Source organism: Portunus trituberculatus, chromosome 42 (assembly GCF_017591435.1).
Source record: "Portunus trituberculatus isolate SZX2019 chromosome 42, ASM1759143v1, whole genome shotgun sequence".
In the NCBI taxonomy this organism is placed as follows: Eukaryota; Metazoa; Arthropoda; class Malacostraca; order Decapoda; family Portunidae; genus Portunus; species Portunus trituberculatus.
In genome coordinates, this window is record NC_059296.1 from 27,676,369 (window position 1) to 27,691,584 (window position 15,216).

Below are 15,216 nucleotides of genomic sequence, written 5' to 3' on the forward strand. Positions count from 1 at the left end.
TTTTTACTTTATCTTATTTCTTTTTCTTTTTTTCGTGCGTTAGCTACTCACACTTTCCATCATTACAGCTTATTAACTCGTTACTAGACGAGGGAAGTGGATTAAAGAGTCTAACTAAATCTGTATGAACTATTTCAATGAATCACAACATTTATAGCTTATGATTATATTTTACTTTTGAAGCATAATTCAGAGTGAAAGGGAAAGTCATAATGAGTGTGAATAGCGGCAGCCTTTATCATTTTCATTACTGGTTCAGCGAAGAAGCAGAGCAGTGCATGGGAGTGAGTCTGGCGCCTAGAGGCCACCCAAGTATTGGAACACATGACACGTCCTGAATTGGCAAGGCAATCATTCATCTCTCTCCACTGCGATATGCAACAGTTTACAACACTGGAGAGAAGTAATGCATGAAATATTGATCATCACTTACAAGATATAAGAGTTTAACAAGAATACATGCGGTTTTATAAGTTCAAGGCAGTGTTATGTGTGAAGGCGGTTGTAGGACAAGAAAATGTGTGGTTAGTGATTAAGGAGAGATGTGCCAAATACAAATTAAAGGAATGAAAAGGCATAAATATTAGATAAAGAACATAAAAGGACCCATTGGTATAATCAAATAGATAAATAAAAGAGTGGGTCTTTCTTTTTTTAACCCCTTCAATACTGGGACACATTTTTACCTTGAGATTTGTGTACGGTTAGACCATTTTACTGACGTTAGGAAGGGTCTATGGAGGGCAGAAGATTAATGGCCACAGTCTTCACTATTTCAATCCCCTGCATGGGTTTCTGAAGCTGCATAAAATCACCAAATAGTAAGCAGAATGAATATGGAAACGCGTCATGGTATTCAAGGGGTTAATTGCAGTTTTTGTTGCCCTTTGCCAGTTTTCCTCTCTTATATAACATTCAACAGCAGACATTACTTACATCAAAGTCATTTTTGGCGCAAATAGCATCCACGTCGTCACACAAAATACTTTTGGGTTCATAGTCTCCGTCACACATGCCAAACAGCGCACAACACACGGCGACTGTGACCGCTGCCCCCCACCACTTGTCCCCACGACCCATCATTGCTGAAACACCACACATTTGCCTGTGACAACACTAGCACAACGTATATGGAGGTCAGAATACGTAGTGAGGCAGTTAATATTTGTGTTGTTATTGTTATGCACACTCGAATTTCAAATTGTATACCGTGTTAGATATAGTAAAAGATGTTTTGATCCATTCGAAGAAAGAGAGAGAGAGAGAGAGAGAGAGAGATTATGACAGCGTTTATGACACACATGCATGAACGCAGCGCTGTTAGACAACACACTCGCCTCCACGTCCCTGTTGTGTGTGTGTGTGTGTGTGTGTTGCCCCTCTCCATCAACACACCGTGACTCCATTTCCCACTAATATTGATAAGATAACAGATAATGAGCAAGTCAGATATGTTTTATCACCTGTCAAGCTGGAATGTACATATGTACTGTACATATGTAGGTGATAGGAGTTTAATTTATCCTTTGCTTTGCTCCCGAGTGTTGCAAGATATTCATATTGGTTAAGTAATACATTCCATCACTTGCTTTTTGCCTACGTGTGCTGAGCAGAGAGCAATGGGATACCACTCATGAATAACGTTTTTTTCTTTTTTTCTTTTTTTATCATGGCAACGCTGCTGATAAAAGTTAATCAGGTTACAGAGCAGCAGATACGCACTTGCTCTTGTGCAGTGTAACCCTTCCTTGTACGTACATGACACCAATGATAGTAGTAGTAGTAGTAGTAGTAGTAGTAGTAGTAGTAGTAGTAATAATATATAATAATTATGATAATAATAATAATAAAAAAATAATAATAATAATAATAATAATAATAATAATAATAATAATAATAAGAAGAAGAAGAAGAAGAATACATAAATATATACAGTACATAGACAAAAGTATAAATAGACAGATAGATAGATAGAAAGATATATAAATAGATAAAGAGATACACGTATACATATTTGTGAGGAATGCCTTGAGAGAAAAAAGGAAAAAAAACTGCTCTTTGACTTCTTTCTTCCTTTATTTATCTGTTCATTTTTACTTGGACATTTTCTGATTCAGTATTCGATTCAGTATTCCCTTATACGGTGCTGGTGCGTGTGTGTGCAAGTCAGAACAGAACCATGAACATTTACTTCATTCTATGAGGGTGAGGAGAACGCGTATAATGGTCCTCTGCCAGCAAGGTCTTCACACCATCATCTCTCTCTCTCTCTCTCTCTCTCTCTCTCTCTCTGATCACGACTATTTCCAAAGGCCACAGAGGTGATTAGACGAATTCTCAAGTTTTTTTTTCCTGCCAGTAATGTAGAAATCTCGTCACTATAACCATAAAAAAAAACCATCCCTAAAAAAACTCAAGTCACTGAAGCTAAAGCCTTTTTTAATGTAGTAATGTAGTAGTGGAGGTGCGGCGCAGAAGCGTTTCATAGGGGTAAGCACGAGAACAGTGTCATCATTACGGTTCAACATTGACAACCTTCACCCAAGGCTCCGAGGCGGTGGTGGCTTTAACTTTGTAGGTGTTTATTTCATCGTCATAGTCGCTGCCGATGTTCACGCCTCCCTGCAGCACTCTAATGACAGTCGGCTTCCTCCAGTTATTCTGCGACACGGGAGAAAAGTTGCCATTATTCTCCGGGTTCGTCATTTGTGGAGTTATCTAGTGGTGGTAGTGGTGGTGCTGGTGATAGCGGTAGTAGTGGTGATGGTGGTAATAGTAATAGCAGCAGCAGTAGTAGTAGTAGTAGTAGTAGTAGTAGTAGTAGTAGTAGTAGTAGAAGAAGAAGAAGAAGAAGAAGAAGAAGAAGAAGAAGAAGAAGAAGAAGAAGAAGAAGAAGAAGAAGAAGTAGTAGTAGTAGTAGTAGTAGTAGTAGTAGTAGTAGTAGTAGTAGTAGTAGTAGTAGTAATCCTTATAATAGTGTGTATAACCTATTTTATTTTAATCCTTTCGTAAAAGAGTGATGAAACTTGCTTTGTATTGTTTTCTTTTTCCTTTTTTTTCATAAAGTTGTTTAAATATGGTCTATCTATAAAACCACAATAAAGCAGACCCCACACTCTCATGCATTCATATTATATTAAATGGATGAAAAGCTGTCAATCTGTCTCGCTTTAATTGGTTCGTGTACCTACAATACATTTCCATACAGTCTAGTAATATCTCATCCTAAAGCAACTTAAAGACTAAAATAAAGCAGTCACATATTATTATTATTATTATTATTATTATCATTATTATTATTATTATTATTATTATTATTATTGTTATTATTATTATCAGTAGTAGTAGTAGTAGTAGTAGTAGTAGTAGTAGTAGTAGTAGTAGTAGTAGTAGTAGTAGTAGTAGTAGTAGTAGTAGTAGTAGTAGTAGTTGTTGTTAATTATGTTGTAGTGGTGGTAGTAGTAGTAGTAGTAGTAGTAGTAGTAGTAGTAGTAGTAGTAGTAGTCTCTCTCTCTCTCTCTCTCTCTCTCTCTCTCTCTCTCTCTCTCTCTCTTCACACACACACACACACACACACACAAGATGAAGTAGAAAGGTAAGAAACTGCTGCCTTATTATCGCCACGAAGTTATGACTTTTTCCCATTTTTTTTTTTTCTGGCATCTGACATTTGTTTCGTGATGGCATCTCTCTCTCTCTCTCTCTCTCTCTCTCTCTCTCTCTCTCTCTCTCTCTCTCTTAATAAATCTAATTGGCTTTTTTTTCTCCCTTTTGCATTAATATCTGGTTTGTATCATTTGACGAGAGGAGTAGGAAGACAGTAATATTCCACTGTGAATAAGCCAACAAGAATGAGAACTTTTCCTATTCATATCCATTTTTGGATGGACCGGGGAAGAAGTGGCAAGGCGTCATATATATGTAGATTTTTTTCTTAAGAGAGAGAGAGAGAGAGAGAGAGAGAGAGAGAGAGAGAGAGAGAGTTGCTAAGGTTTCGATGATCTAATCTTAGTAATCTATATCAAAACAGTTAACCCTTCCAACAACAACAACAACAACAACTATCATGCACGAAATAACGAAGCTAACGTCAATAATGGACTAACTGCGACACTACTTAAAAAATGAAGCGTGGACATATGTTGCCATCACCCCAAAGTAAACAGTAGCTTTGTCGCGTCACAGTCATCCATGTCCTCTCAAATGGTCCCTCATTTAACTTCTTTGTATCAATTATTCGTATCTAACTTGTGCAGGAGACTGGGGAAGACATACTGATGCACAAGAACAGAGTAAACAGATGCTCTTAAAAAAAATGAATCAGTGATAAGTTATTTTGCAAAGGTTCAGTGTGTACAGCATGCTTCGATACTCCATCATCTCAAGTGAACAAGAGAGAGAGAGAGAGAGAGAGAGAGCATTGGAAGGAAGAACAAGTGTAACTCCACTGTTCAGGGGTGAATTATCGCATCGCCAATATACAATTATACTTGCATACATTGGCACAACGCCTGAATGCTTATGACAGATCTTTCCTTTGGCATGAAAACACTTCCACCGCCACCACCACCACCACCACATGTTTCACATATTATCGATGACTAAGCAGAGCTCAACATTAAATAAGGTCAGGTCAAATACGCAGAGGTCCATCAGTGACAGAGTAACAGACAATAAAAATAGTCCAACAGTGTGTGTGTGTGTGTGTGTGTGTGTGTGTGTGTGTGTGTGTGAGATTACTTTACCGTCAGTGGGTAAGCTTGCAGGGCATTTGAGAATTCCGTCACCACACCGAAGCCGCTCATGGCAAAGCTCACTCCACTCAGCTGCGTCTGTGGATTATGAAGTGAACACGTGATGCACAAAGGAAATGCCTCAACTTTATCGTTTCTATTGCACATAAGAAAGTTCAATTACATTATTATTATTATTTTTTATTTTATTTTATTTATTTATTTATTTATTTTTTTTTTATTTATTTATTTATTTTTTTTTTTTTGAGAGAGAGAGAGAGAGAGAGAGTTTTGTTTCCATGGAGCCAAGTCATTAACGAGATAATGATGCGTCAGTGAATATAGTGAGGTCTTGCCTGATGCTGATGAGTGTGAGGAGTGAAGGCCAGCAGGAAGCTCGCCAACCAGAGGATGCTTGCAGTGAGGTCCCTGATTCCCATTATCGCCTGATCAGCTGCACCGGGCAAAGCATGAGTGGTGCATTAGGAACCAGTTATGTACGATCACTTCAATGTATACATGTACACTGTGAGGATATTCGTGCAACACGTGATGGATCCTTATCTGGATGACGCAAACCAGCCTGTCATCTGTAAAGTGGCACGGGGACGGAATCGCGAATGTGAATTGTTTTCTTGGAGACTGTGAACACTGAACAGCACGTCCCAGTCTGCGCCTCTTGATGAAAGAAAGCGGCATTTGTAAGACATAACATACCTTCAGCCTATACTAGATGAGGTAATCCTGAAGGGGGATGTGGCAACCGGATGACGGCAGTAGACTGATATAAGTTGTTGTAGGTGTGCCACGCAGTGCACCGAAGCCTGCCACCTGCACAGTCTTTACCACAGGTGTTCTCTGTGGTAGTGACACTTGCATTCGCTTTTTCTGATTGTCATTGACAGTGAGGTGAATGAGTAATATAGCATATGGCAACATAATAACTGCGCCACACTCCCTTTTCCCCGCCCACTCACCAAACCTACTTTTGCATTGAAGTTCACGTCAACGCACACTTTTTTTCAGTTTTTATCTCAGTTCTTACTAAAGAAGACATAATGCAACACCAATGAAACACCCCACTTGCCGAGGATACATGTATAGCGCGCTAACAAACAGAAGAAAAAAGGGAAAACTCGAATATAATAGTTAATTTCATAAATTTTATCACAGTAAGAAAATAAAGATCTGAGTGAAATCTACAATAGTAAAAGCTTATATATATATATATATATATATATATATATATATATATATATATATATATATATATATATATATATATATATATATATATATATATATATTCGTGGCGTAAAGGCCTGCGTCACACAGACACACAAATAGTTGGTTGCTGCATTCAAGGAAACAAAGTGAAATCTAATGAGATAAGAAAAAAATTGTTTGTTTGATTTCTGATCGTTGTTATGATAAGCTGTGTATTTTATTTGTCAATTATTATGTTATGTGAATGAAAATTTTCCTACTATAGCAGTCAGAGTGAACATTCCTCACGTAAACAGTGCAGGGAGACACACAGACATACGGACATACATACAGACAGACAGTCAGTCAGTCCCGCAGCGCCTCCGTGACAGCCAGCAGGGTGGAGTACGCCAACCCTGCATTTTGACCCCTGTCCCTCCACTCTTCCCGCCAGGTGTTAAATGTTAATGAGCAGTGCAGTGAGGTGATGTGAGTCGCATGACACAGCGTCCGTCATGCCCGTGGTGCTCGACAGACTGCCCCTGCCTAACCTGACTTGGTACACGGGCCTCAGTGTGGTGTTGCTCGCCTGTTCGGTGTACTATGCTGGCGTCCAGGTCACCCTCAACCCTAACTGGAAGGAGAGGTTGCTGGAGAAGACAACCGCCACTGATGATGAGGTGTCCCTGTATCACGTCAGCGGCGGGGGTCATGAGGCCCCCGGGGGTGAGGGGCGCCACATGACCCCATACCTCATCCCAGAGGTCATCAGCTTCATGTTTCACGAGCCTCTCTGCATCTGGGTAAGGTTACTGTAGTGTTTGTTTGTTGGTCCATGCCGCCACAGATTCATCCACTCACACCAACATATTGACATGTTGCATCAGTGACCTTTGTATGTGTGTTACACAACTTTGGTGCTTCATGCTCAGTGGTATGCTCAAGATGTGGAATCATGCCCATCCCACGTTGCTACATGGAGCTGTTTGTGTCTCAGACATTTCAGTGCTTTGAATGAACCTGCCAATTGAATAAAAGAGAAATCACTTCTATTTATTATTTTCATTTGATTATATTATTGTTATTATCATTGTTATTGTTCTAATTGTTATCGTATTTATTTAATTTTTCACCATTCATCCATTCATCCTTTGCCGAAACTACATATCTTCAACCCAAACAAAACCGGAATCAAACAATCAAAATCAAGCTTTTCATACCTTAACATCAAATTCATGACCCTCGGGAGCAAATAGTCCTACAACGAATGTAATGCTTTGGTGCCTTCAGCTTTGCCTAATCCTACGGCACCCCGTGTGTGCCTTCTCACCAGAGGTCCAAGTATTCACTGCTTGAAATCTTAAAAACAAATTATTTTTAATACAAGGGCAATTAATAAAAGTGTGATAAACAAAACTTAGCTGAATAATTCAGTTTTCTCTGCTGGTGTGAGGTGGTCATGATTCTAGAGTCTAGCCAATACTATCGGCAATGTACAGTGATGGTTTAGTGGGCTTCACTATTGTTTGACAAGAAAATGTCAGCCATAACTTGCAAAGGATGACACTGTCTTGCTATATTTTTAATGTATATTTATACTGTTTTTATTGCAGGGTCTAACAAGTCAGTATGTACTCATGTATTTATTAAATTTGCTTACTATCTTGGTGTAATGGAAGGAGTATGAATTCTGAGAGATACTGGAAAACACATCATATTAGCAAAGAATTGTGGTCCCTCTGCTCTGACCGTTGATGGATGGAAGTGCAGAACAGGCTAGAAAGTTACCATGGATTAGATTGGATGTGCTATTTTAAGCATGCTATTCTAAGCCAGTGGGGATTGATACACTTGGCTCATAACCAAGTGGACATGGGTACAGGAACTGGGCCAGGTGGAGATTGTTTAGGCTCATCTCCTTTTATGTTATGTAGCACTAGCAGTGAATAGGTATTCAATATACCTAGGCTGTAGAGTTTTTTGAGTTTGTAATTGTGCAATATTGCACAAACATCCTGAGCTTGTATAGCAAGGTAGTACATGGTTTATTCCTCCTTATATATTTAGTGAGCCAAGTCCTGCAGTGGACTTGTGCATATTGACTATAATGATGTAATTGGGTAATCTACTGTTTCAGTTAGTGCACCCTTTTTTTCTCTCTGTGAATACCTGTCTGGTGGAAAAGCAGAGTGGTAGGGAAGTAAAAAAGGTACATGTGTACTACAAGGTCAATGAAAAATATGAGTTCCTCATCAAGTTCCCTTTTTTTTTTTATTACAGGTAGAGAAGAAATGAAAATGAAAGTATTGTAATATGTATGCTGCACACCACAACCAATTGCTAATCACTAAATATGATTTCAAAGAAGAATGGAGAATTTTGAAAATGAGAATTTTAAACTTTGCCTAAACAATTGGTGGGGAACATTGATCTCAGTTTGCTGGAAACATTTACCTATTTCACAAGCAGCACTGTCTGCTCTGCTGCATTGGTACACAAATGTAATGGATTGATAGTCCTTAAAAAAGAAACATCAAAAGATCAGGTAAAATTACAGGATATGTGTCTTGAAACATCCCTGTTAATAGAATTGAAGTTATAAGAAGGAGGAAATACAAAAGCAAGCAGGGAGTTTCAGAGCTTATCAGAAAAATATTTACTAATTGGGAATATTGACTTGCAGTAGAGATATGGACAAAAAAGGGATTACAGAAAGTAGAAACTCCTGTATAGCAAGATCAATGAAGAATTGGGAGCATGCAGTTAGCATGATCAGAATATGTGAGAAAATAGCAGTAGAAAATAGCAAGAGGTGCATCTTGCAGCAATGAGAGAGGCTGAGGACAGTCAGCCAGAGCAGAGGAGTTGATAAGATAAAATGCTTGTGATTCCATCTGGTCTAGAAGAACAGTGGCTTGAACCTTAGATACTTGTGAAATACAATAATATATGCAGTATATGGAAGGATAAGGCCCCTGTACTTAGTTAGCAGCAAGGGCAGTGAGAAAAACTGGTAGAGATGACTGAAAATACCTAATTTTTTGGAAGGATTTTGTTAAGAAAAGAATGTTTTCTGGTCAAGATGCCTTATGACAAGAATGCCTTAGAAAAATTAATATAACACCCCTGTGTAATTGTGCTAAGCATCCCTTATAATTAGTTACTTCAGGTGAATCACTTATCTTAGATTATTGATTGATAAGATATCTTCAGAAATGACACAAGTCAATATCATCTAGTTCCACATATGATACTGCATATATATATATATATATATATATATATATATATATATATATATATATATATATATATATATATATATATATATATATATATATATATATATATATATACTTGTGAGTGTACCAACTTACAATTTTTTAGATCAAAGATTTTTTTTTTTTTTTTTTTTTTTTTTTTTTTTATTTTAAGGTTTGAGTAATGAGCAAGCTTCAGATATGCCCCACCTTTCTGGTACAGTGAATGTCACAACATCAATAGTAAAGGGACCAAGTCTGTGTTGGCCACCATGGCTGGCCAGCAAGTCCCTAGCAAGGTTTGAACCTTGCTAGGGACTTGTCACCTCTGGAAATTTTCTGCTGACAAATGGGGCAGTTACTGTGACCCCTGACCAGTGGGATGAGTTATGTAGTGTGTCAGGTCACAGTCCTATCCAATGGTTGGTAATAGTGAACTCTGACCTCACATGGAGGTGGCAGTAGACACCTGCCGAAATTATAATTACTCCCAGTGATGTTTAATAACACTGGTTCACCAGGTGCTGTGAACTTATCATTAAAGCCAGCTGTGACCTCACTGAATGTTTCCTTTTGTGTCTCACAATCACAATATTACATGCCCTTACCTACTCATATATTCTTCACACATATATATATATATATATATATATATATATATATATATATATATATATATATATATATATATATATATATATATATATATATATATATATATATATATATATATATATATATATATATATATATTAAATAATGAAATCACATGGAAATCTTCATATCTCCTTTATTTTCCAACGTCTCGCCTCACAGACAGAAGGCATCTTCAGGGCCTAAAATTGTTGGAAAATAAAGCAGGAGATAGGAAGATTTCCATGTGATTTCCTGCATTTTTAGTATCTACAATTCCTGCTATCAACCCTTGTTTATATATATATATATATATATATATATATATATATATATATATATATATATATATATATATATATATATATATATATACAACAAAAAAGTTGATGACTTCCATTATCATCGTGGGAGTCCCCTTTTTAGTTATCTATTGCAGTTTTTAGGGACTAGCACCTAAATGGGCCTTTTTTTTTTTCTAACATCAATTTGTCCTTGGCCATTTATCCCTCTTACATGAGAAAAAAAAAGATTAGTGATTGGAAGTTTGTTCATGATCAGGCTTTGGTGAATACACTCACACAAATTAAAGTGTTGTATACTAAACAGCAGCTGATCCCCATACTTTATAAAAAAAAAGTCTCACCAGTGTGTGTATATATCTATCTATCTATCTATCTATCTATCTATATATATATATATATATATATATATATATATATATATATATATATATATATATATATATATATATATATATATATATATCTTTCTTTCTTTCTTTTTTACACACACACACACACACACACACACACACACACACACACACACACACACACACACACACACACACACACACACACACACACAAAAAAAAAAAAAAAAATGGAGCAAAAATGGAGATGGAATTCAATGTGGACAAAAGCCATGTCATGGAAATGGGAAAAAGTGAAAGACGACCAGTGAGAATCTATAAGATGGGAGATGGAATAGAACTAGAAAAAGTAAAAAAGGAAAAGGACTTGGGAGTGACAGTGGAAGAAAATAATCAACCGGTAAGCCATATTGATAGAATTTTCAGAGAGACGTATAATTTGCTAAGGAATATTGGAGTAGCATTTCACTATATGGACAAGGAAATGATGAAGAAATTGATAAGTACTAAAATAAGACCTAGATTGGAATATGCAGGAGTTGTGTGGACTCCCCATAAAAAGAAACACATAAGAAAATTAGAGACTACAAAAAATGGCTACAAGAATGGTTCCAGAATTTAAAGGGATGGCATATGAGGAGAGACTAAAGGCAATGGATCTACCAACCTTGGAGCAGAGAAGAGAGAGAGGGGATCTGATACAAGTTTATAAATTGATTAACGGAATGGATGAAGTGGATAATGAGAAACTGATCCTGAGAGAAGAATATGACTTTAGAAGCACAAGATCACATAGTAAGAAACTAAGGAAAGGACGATGTCTGAGAGATGTTAAAAAATTTAGTTTCCCAGCAAAGATGTGTTGAGACTTGGAACAGTTTGAGTGAGGAAGTGGTGTCAGCAAAGAGTGTACATAGTTTTAAAGAAAAATTGGATAAGTGTAGATATGGAGACGGGACCACACGAGCATAAAGCCCAGGCCCTGTAAAACTACAACTAGGTAAATACACACTAGGTACACACACACACACACACACACACACACACACACACACACACACACACACGTGGTTAGCACATTTGACTCATAATCGAGAGGCAAATGGGCAAGCCTCTTAATGTGTAGCCCCTGTTCACCTAGCAGTAAATAGGTACGGGATGTAACTCGAGGGGTTGTGGCCTCATTTTCCCGGTGTGTGGAGTGTGTGTTGTGATCTCAGTCCTACCCAAAGATCGGTGTATGAGCTCTGAGCTCGCTCCGTAATGGGGAAGATTGGCTGAGTGACCAGCAGACGACCGTGGTGAATTACACACAGCTCTGAGATGCGGTCGAGGAAGGACGCAGTGCCGTCGCTCCGAGAATCAGCTGATCTTCACTACCTGTTGTTTTGTGTTTGCAGTGTAGACTCGTTTTCATGAGTACAGTGTTAGAGAATCATGAGTAAGGAAGAGATTCCATCTAAATGCAGGTATGAGACTAGGGAAAGAATGAAAGAAGAAGATGAATATGTTGATGAGGGAGTGAGCGCACTATTTAAGTGAGTGGACTATTGAGCGTAAATTAGATAATGGATAAAGGAGAGTATGGGAATGAAAGAGAATGAAGAACAGGAAAAAGAGTTTCAAAAACTGAAAAAAAGGATAAAAAAAAGTGGAAGAAAACGAAGCTAGACTAAGAGCAGAAAACAAAGAACTGTAAAAGGAAGTAGCTAACTACAAGAAACAGATGGAAGAGGGACTCGGTAAACCCGAGAAAGAAAAAGAGAAGCTGAAAGATATAGTAAACAAAGAAGAGGAAAGAGTACAGAACGTGATTAAAAAAGAAGTACAAGCATGGAGAGTCCAAGATAAGAAAGACAAGGATGATTTTCAGGAGGTGATTCAAGAACAACTAAAAGAAAGAGATGAAAATATGACAAACAAAATGATAGGAGTCCTCAAGAAAAAAGAAAATCTAGTTAGGGAAATTCCAAAAAAAAAAAAAAGTGTAATCATATTTGGACTAATAAGAAAAAAAATAAAATATAGACCAAGAAGAGAAAAAGAAGAAATGAAATCAGTCAAAGACCTACTAAAAAATCTAAACGACGAAGATAGGCAGAACTTAGAAGAGCAAGTAGAAGAAATACTCAGAATGGGACCTTATCAAGAAGGAACAATGAGATATTACTAAAATCACAAGCAGCAACAGAAGAAATATTATATAGAACAACTAAACTCAGAGAAACAGAAGGTTGCGGCAGCAGTAAGGGAAAAAAATAATGAAAGGTCAGAAGAGGAAAAAAGGCATTTTTCTGGAGAATTCTAGGAGACAGGATAAGGAAATGGTATATAAAAGAGAAGGAAGAGGAAAAAGTGGAGCAAGTTTAACTAAAAGTGATAAAGGCAAGAGACTAAAAATTATGTATACGAACATAGACGGGATTTTATCAAGTAAATTAAAATTAAGAGATTACATAAAGAAAGAAGAACTGGATATTGTATGCCTGGCTGAAACAAAACTAAATGAGGCAATCAAAATAGACTTGGATAATAGGTATAATGTATGGAGGAGAGACAGAGGGGGTAAAAGAGGAGGAGGAGTCATGATAATGTTAAGGAAGGGAATGGTGGTAAACCAAGTGGAATGTGGGGAAGGAAAAGCAGAAGTATTTTATGTTAAGATGCATATTGATAAAAAAGACCTAACAATCATTGTAACACATGTGCCATCAAAAACAAATTCATGGACCAATCAAGAATATAAAGACATGGTAGATGACACAATAAGGAGTCTAATGAGGGTCATTCAAGAAAGGAGAAAAGTGATATTAGTAGATTTCAACTGTAAAGAAGTGGACTGGGAAAATTATGAAAGTGGTATGGGGGAAGAAGCCTGGGGAGAAAGATTCCTGAACCTAATGATAGATAATATGATGGACCAAAGAGTAAAGGAAGACACAAGATTCAGAGGAAACAATGAGCAGGCGAGATTCGACCTAGATTTTACAAGGGGTATACAAATGAACGATGATATAAGATATAAGTGCCCATTGGGAAAGAGTGACCATGTAATATTAGAAATGGATATAGAAGAGGGAAAGGAAGATAGAGATGAATCATACAAAGGAGACTGATTAAATTACAGAAAGGCTGATATTGAGAATCTCAAGAACTATTTTAAAACGTAACTGGGAGGAGATGGAAAACTCAGAGACAATGCAAGAGAAGTATAACTTATTTTTGGAAATATACAAAACAGGAGTCAGGAATATGTCCCAAATATAGACCTAAAGAAGAAGGAAAGAAAGATTGGTTTAATGCAAGGTGTGCTAGGGCAAAGGAAAAAAGAGATGGAGCATGGAAAAGGTGGAGGAGAAATAGAAATCCAGTAATAAGGAAAACTTCAAGGCAGCAGAGAAATGAATATGTTAAGGTGAGGAAGGAAGAGGAAAAGAACTATGAAAAGGACATTGTCGAAAAATGTAAGGAGCAACCAAAATTGTTCTATAGATTCATAAATGGAAAAATTAGGCAAAAGAAACAATAGAAAGGTTAAAAGGAGAGAACGGGATGGTGGAAGACCCAAAAGTATGGCAGAACTATTAAATAATAAATTCCAGGAGGTCTTTACTAAGGAATCCAAATTTGAAAGGCCACAGGGTAATAGAGACTGTCTATATGAAAGAGATTAAAGTAACCAAGCTTGAAATAAAAGAGTTAATGAAGGAACTGGATGAAGAGAAGGCAATGGGACCGGATGAAGTCTCAGGCAGAATACTGAAAGAATGTAGGGAAGAACTAGCAAGTCCTATATACAACATCATAAAATGCTCAATAGAAAATGGAACAGTACCAGTAGAATGGAAAAGAGCTGAGGTGGTTCCCATATATAAGAGCGGAAGGAAGGAAGAACCTTTAAATTACAGACCAGTATCACTAACTAGTGTAATATGCAAGATGTGTGAAAGAATAATAAAGAAACAATGGATCGAGTTCCTTGAAGACAACAAATTAATATCAAATAGCCAATTTGGTTTTAGAAAAAGACGGTCTTGTGTAACTAATTTATTGAGTTTCTACTCTAGAATAGTTGATAGAGTACAAGAGAGAGAGGGATGGGTTGACTGTATTTATTTGGATTTAAAAAAGGTGTTTGATAAAGTGCCACATGCAAGATTACTGTGGAAGTTAGAGGAGAAGGGTGGCTTAAAAGGAAGCACATTGAGATGGATGGAAAATTATTTGAGGGGGGAGAGAAATAAGGACATTAGTTAAAGATATGAAGTCCAAGTGGAGAGCAGTAGAAAGCGGAGTGCCACAGGGGTCAGTATTGGCACCAATACTTTTCCTCATATATATAAACGACATGCCAGAAGGAGTGAACAGCTACATAAATCTGTTTGCGAACGATACGAAACTGTGCAGAGTTATAAAGCAAAAGAGGATTGTGAAATACTGCAGGAAGACCTAAATAAGATCTGGGAATGGAGTAAAAGTGGGAAATGGAATTCAATGTGGACAAAAGCCATGTCATGGAAATGGGAAAGAGTGAAAGACGACCAGTGGGAATCTATAAGATGGGAGATGGAGTAGAACTGGAGAAAGTAAAAAGGAAAAGGACTTAGGAGTGACGATGGAAGAAAACAATCAACCAGTAAGCCATATTGATAGAATTTTTAGAGAGACATATAATTTGCTAAGGAATATTGGAGTAGCATTTCACTACATGGACAAAGAAATGATGAAG

The 15,216-nt window shown here is 37.1% G+C and overlaps 3 protein-coding genes across 12 annotated transcripts in view; 1 reads left to right on the plus strand and 2 right to left on the minus strand.

Moving 5' to 3' along the window:
- LOC123517564 overlaps positions 1-1,359 on the minus strand; it is a 14,773-nt gene extending 13,414 nt beyond the window's left edge. The window contains exons 1-2 of one of the 3 annotated variants that reach the window (XM_045277789.1): positions 1,210-1,355; positions 937-1,085 (exon numbers count right to left, since the gene is read on the minus strand). In XM_045277789.1, coding sequence (XP_045133724.1) covers positions 937-1,083 — 147 coding nt within the window. In that variant the 5' untranslated portion in view covers positions 1,084-1,085; positions 1,210-1,355. Of the gene's footprint in view, positions 1-936 lie in introns of all 3 variants that reach the window. The other 2 variants (XM_045277790.1, XM_045277788.1) reach the window with 2 other exon arrangements.
- Positions 1,360-2,057: 698 nt separating this feature from the next.
- Positions 2,058-6,626, minus strand: LOC123517433. Of its 5 annotated transcripts, XM_045277472.1 has the most exons (5): positions 5,451-5,579; positions 5,299-5,323; positions 5,090-5,187; positions 4,746-4,832; positions 2,058-2,661 (listed from the first exon to the last, which is right to left on the minus strand). In XM_045277472.1, the coding sequence occupies exons 2-5, from the start codon at positions 5,321-5,323 to the stop codon at positions 2,515-2,517; spliced, it is 357 nt and encodes a 118-aa protein (XP_045133407.1). In that variant the 5' UTR covers positions 5,451-5,579; the 3' UTR covers positions 2,058-2,514. The 5 variants fall into 5 exon arrangements, with proteins under 5 accessions (XP_045133407.1, XP_045133409.1, XP_045133408.1 ...); XM_045277474.1 differs by lacking the exons at positions 5,299-5,323; positions 5,451-5,579 and adding an exon at positions 6,491-6,626; XM_045277473.1 differs by lacking the exon at positions 5,299-5,323 and having other exon boundaries at positions 5,451-5,592.
- Positions 5,456-15,216, plus strand: part of LOC123517431 (E3 ubiquitin-protein ligase AMFR-like) — a 50,830-nt gene continuing 41,069 nt past the window's right edge. For 2 of the 4 annotated variants that reach the window (XR_006678465.1, XM_045277466.1), the window contains exon 1: positions 6,070-6,742. Coding sequence is in view for 3 of the 4 variants with exons in the window: in XM_045277466.1 (XP_045133401.1) it covers positions 6,455-6,742 (288 nt within the window). In the remaining variant the exon portion in view is untranslated. Of the gene's footprint in view, positions 5,643-6,068; positions 6,743-15,216 lie in introns of those variants that run through there. The other 2 variants (XM_045277467.1, XM_045277468.1) reach the window with 2 other exon arrangements.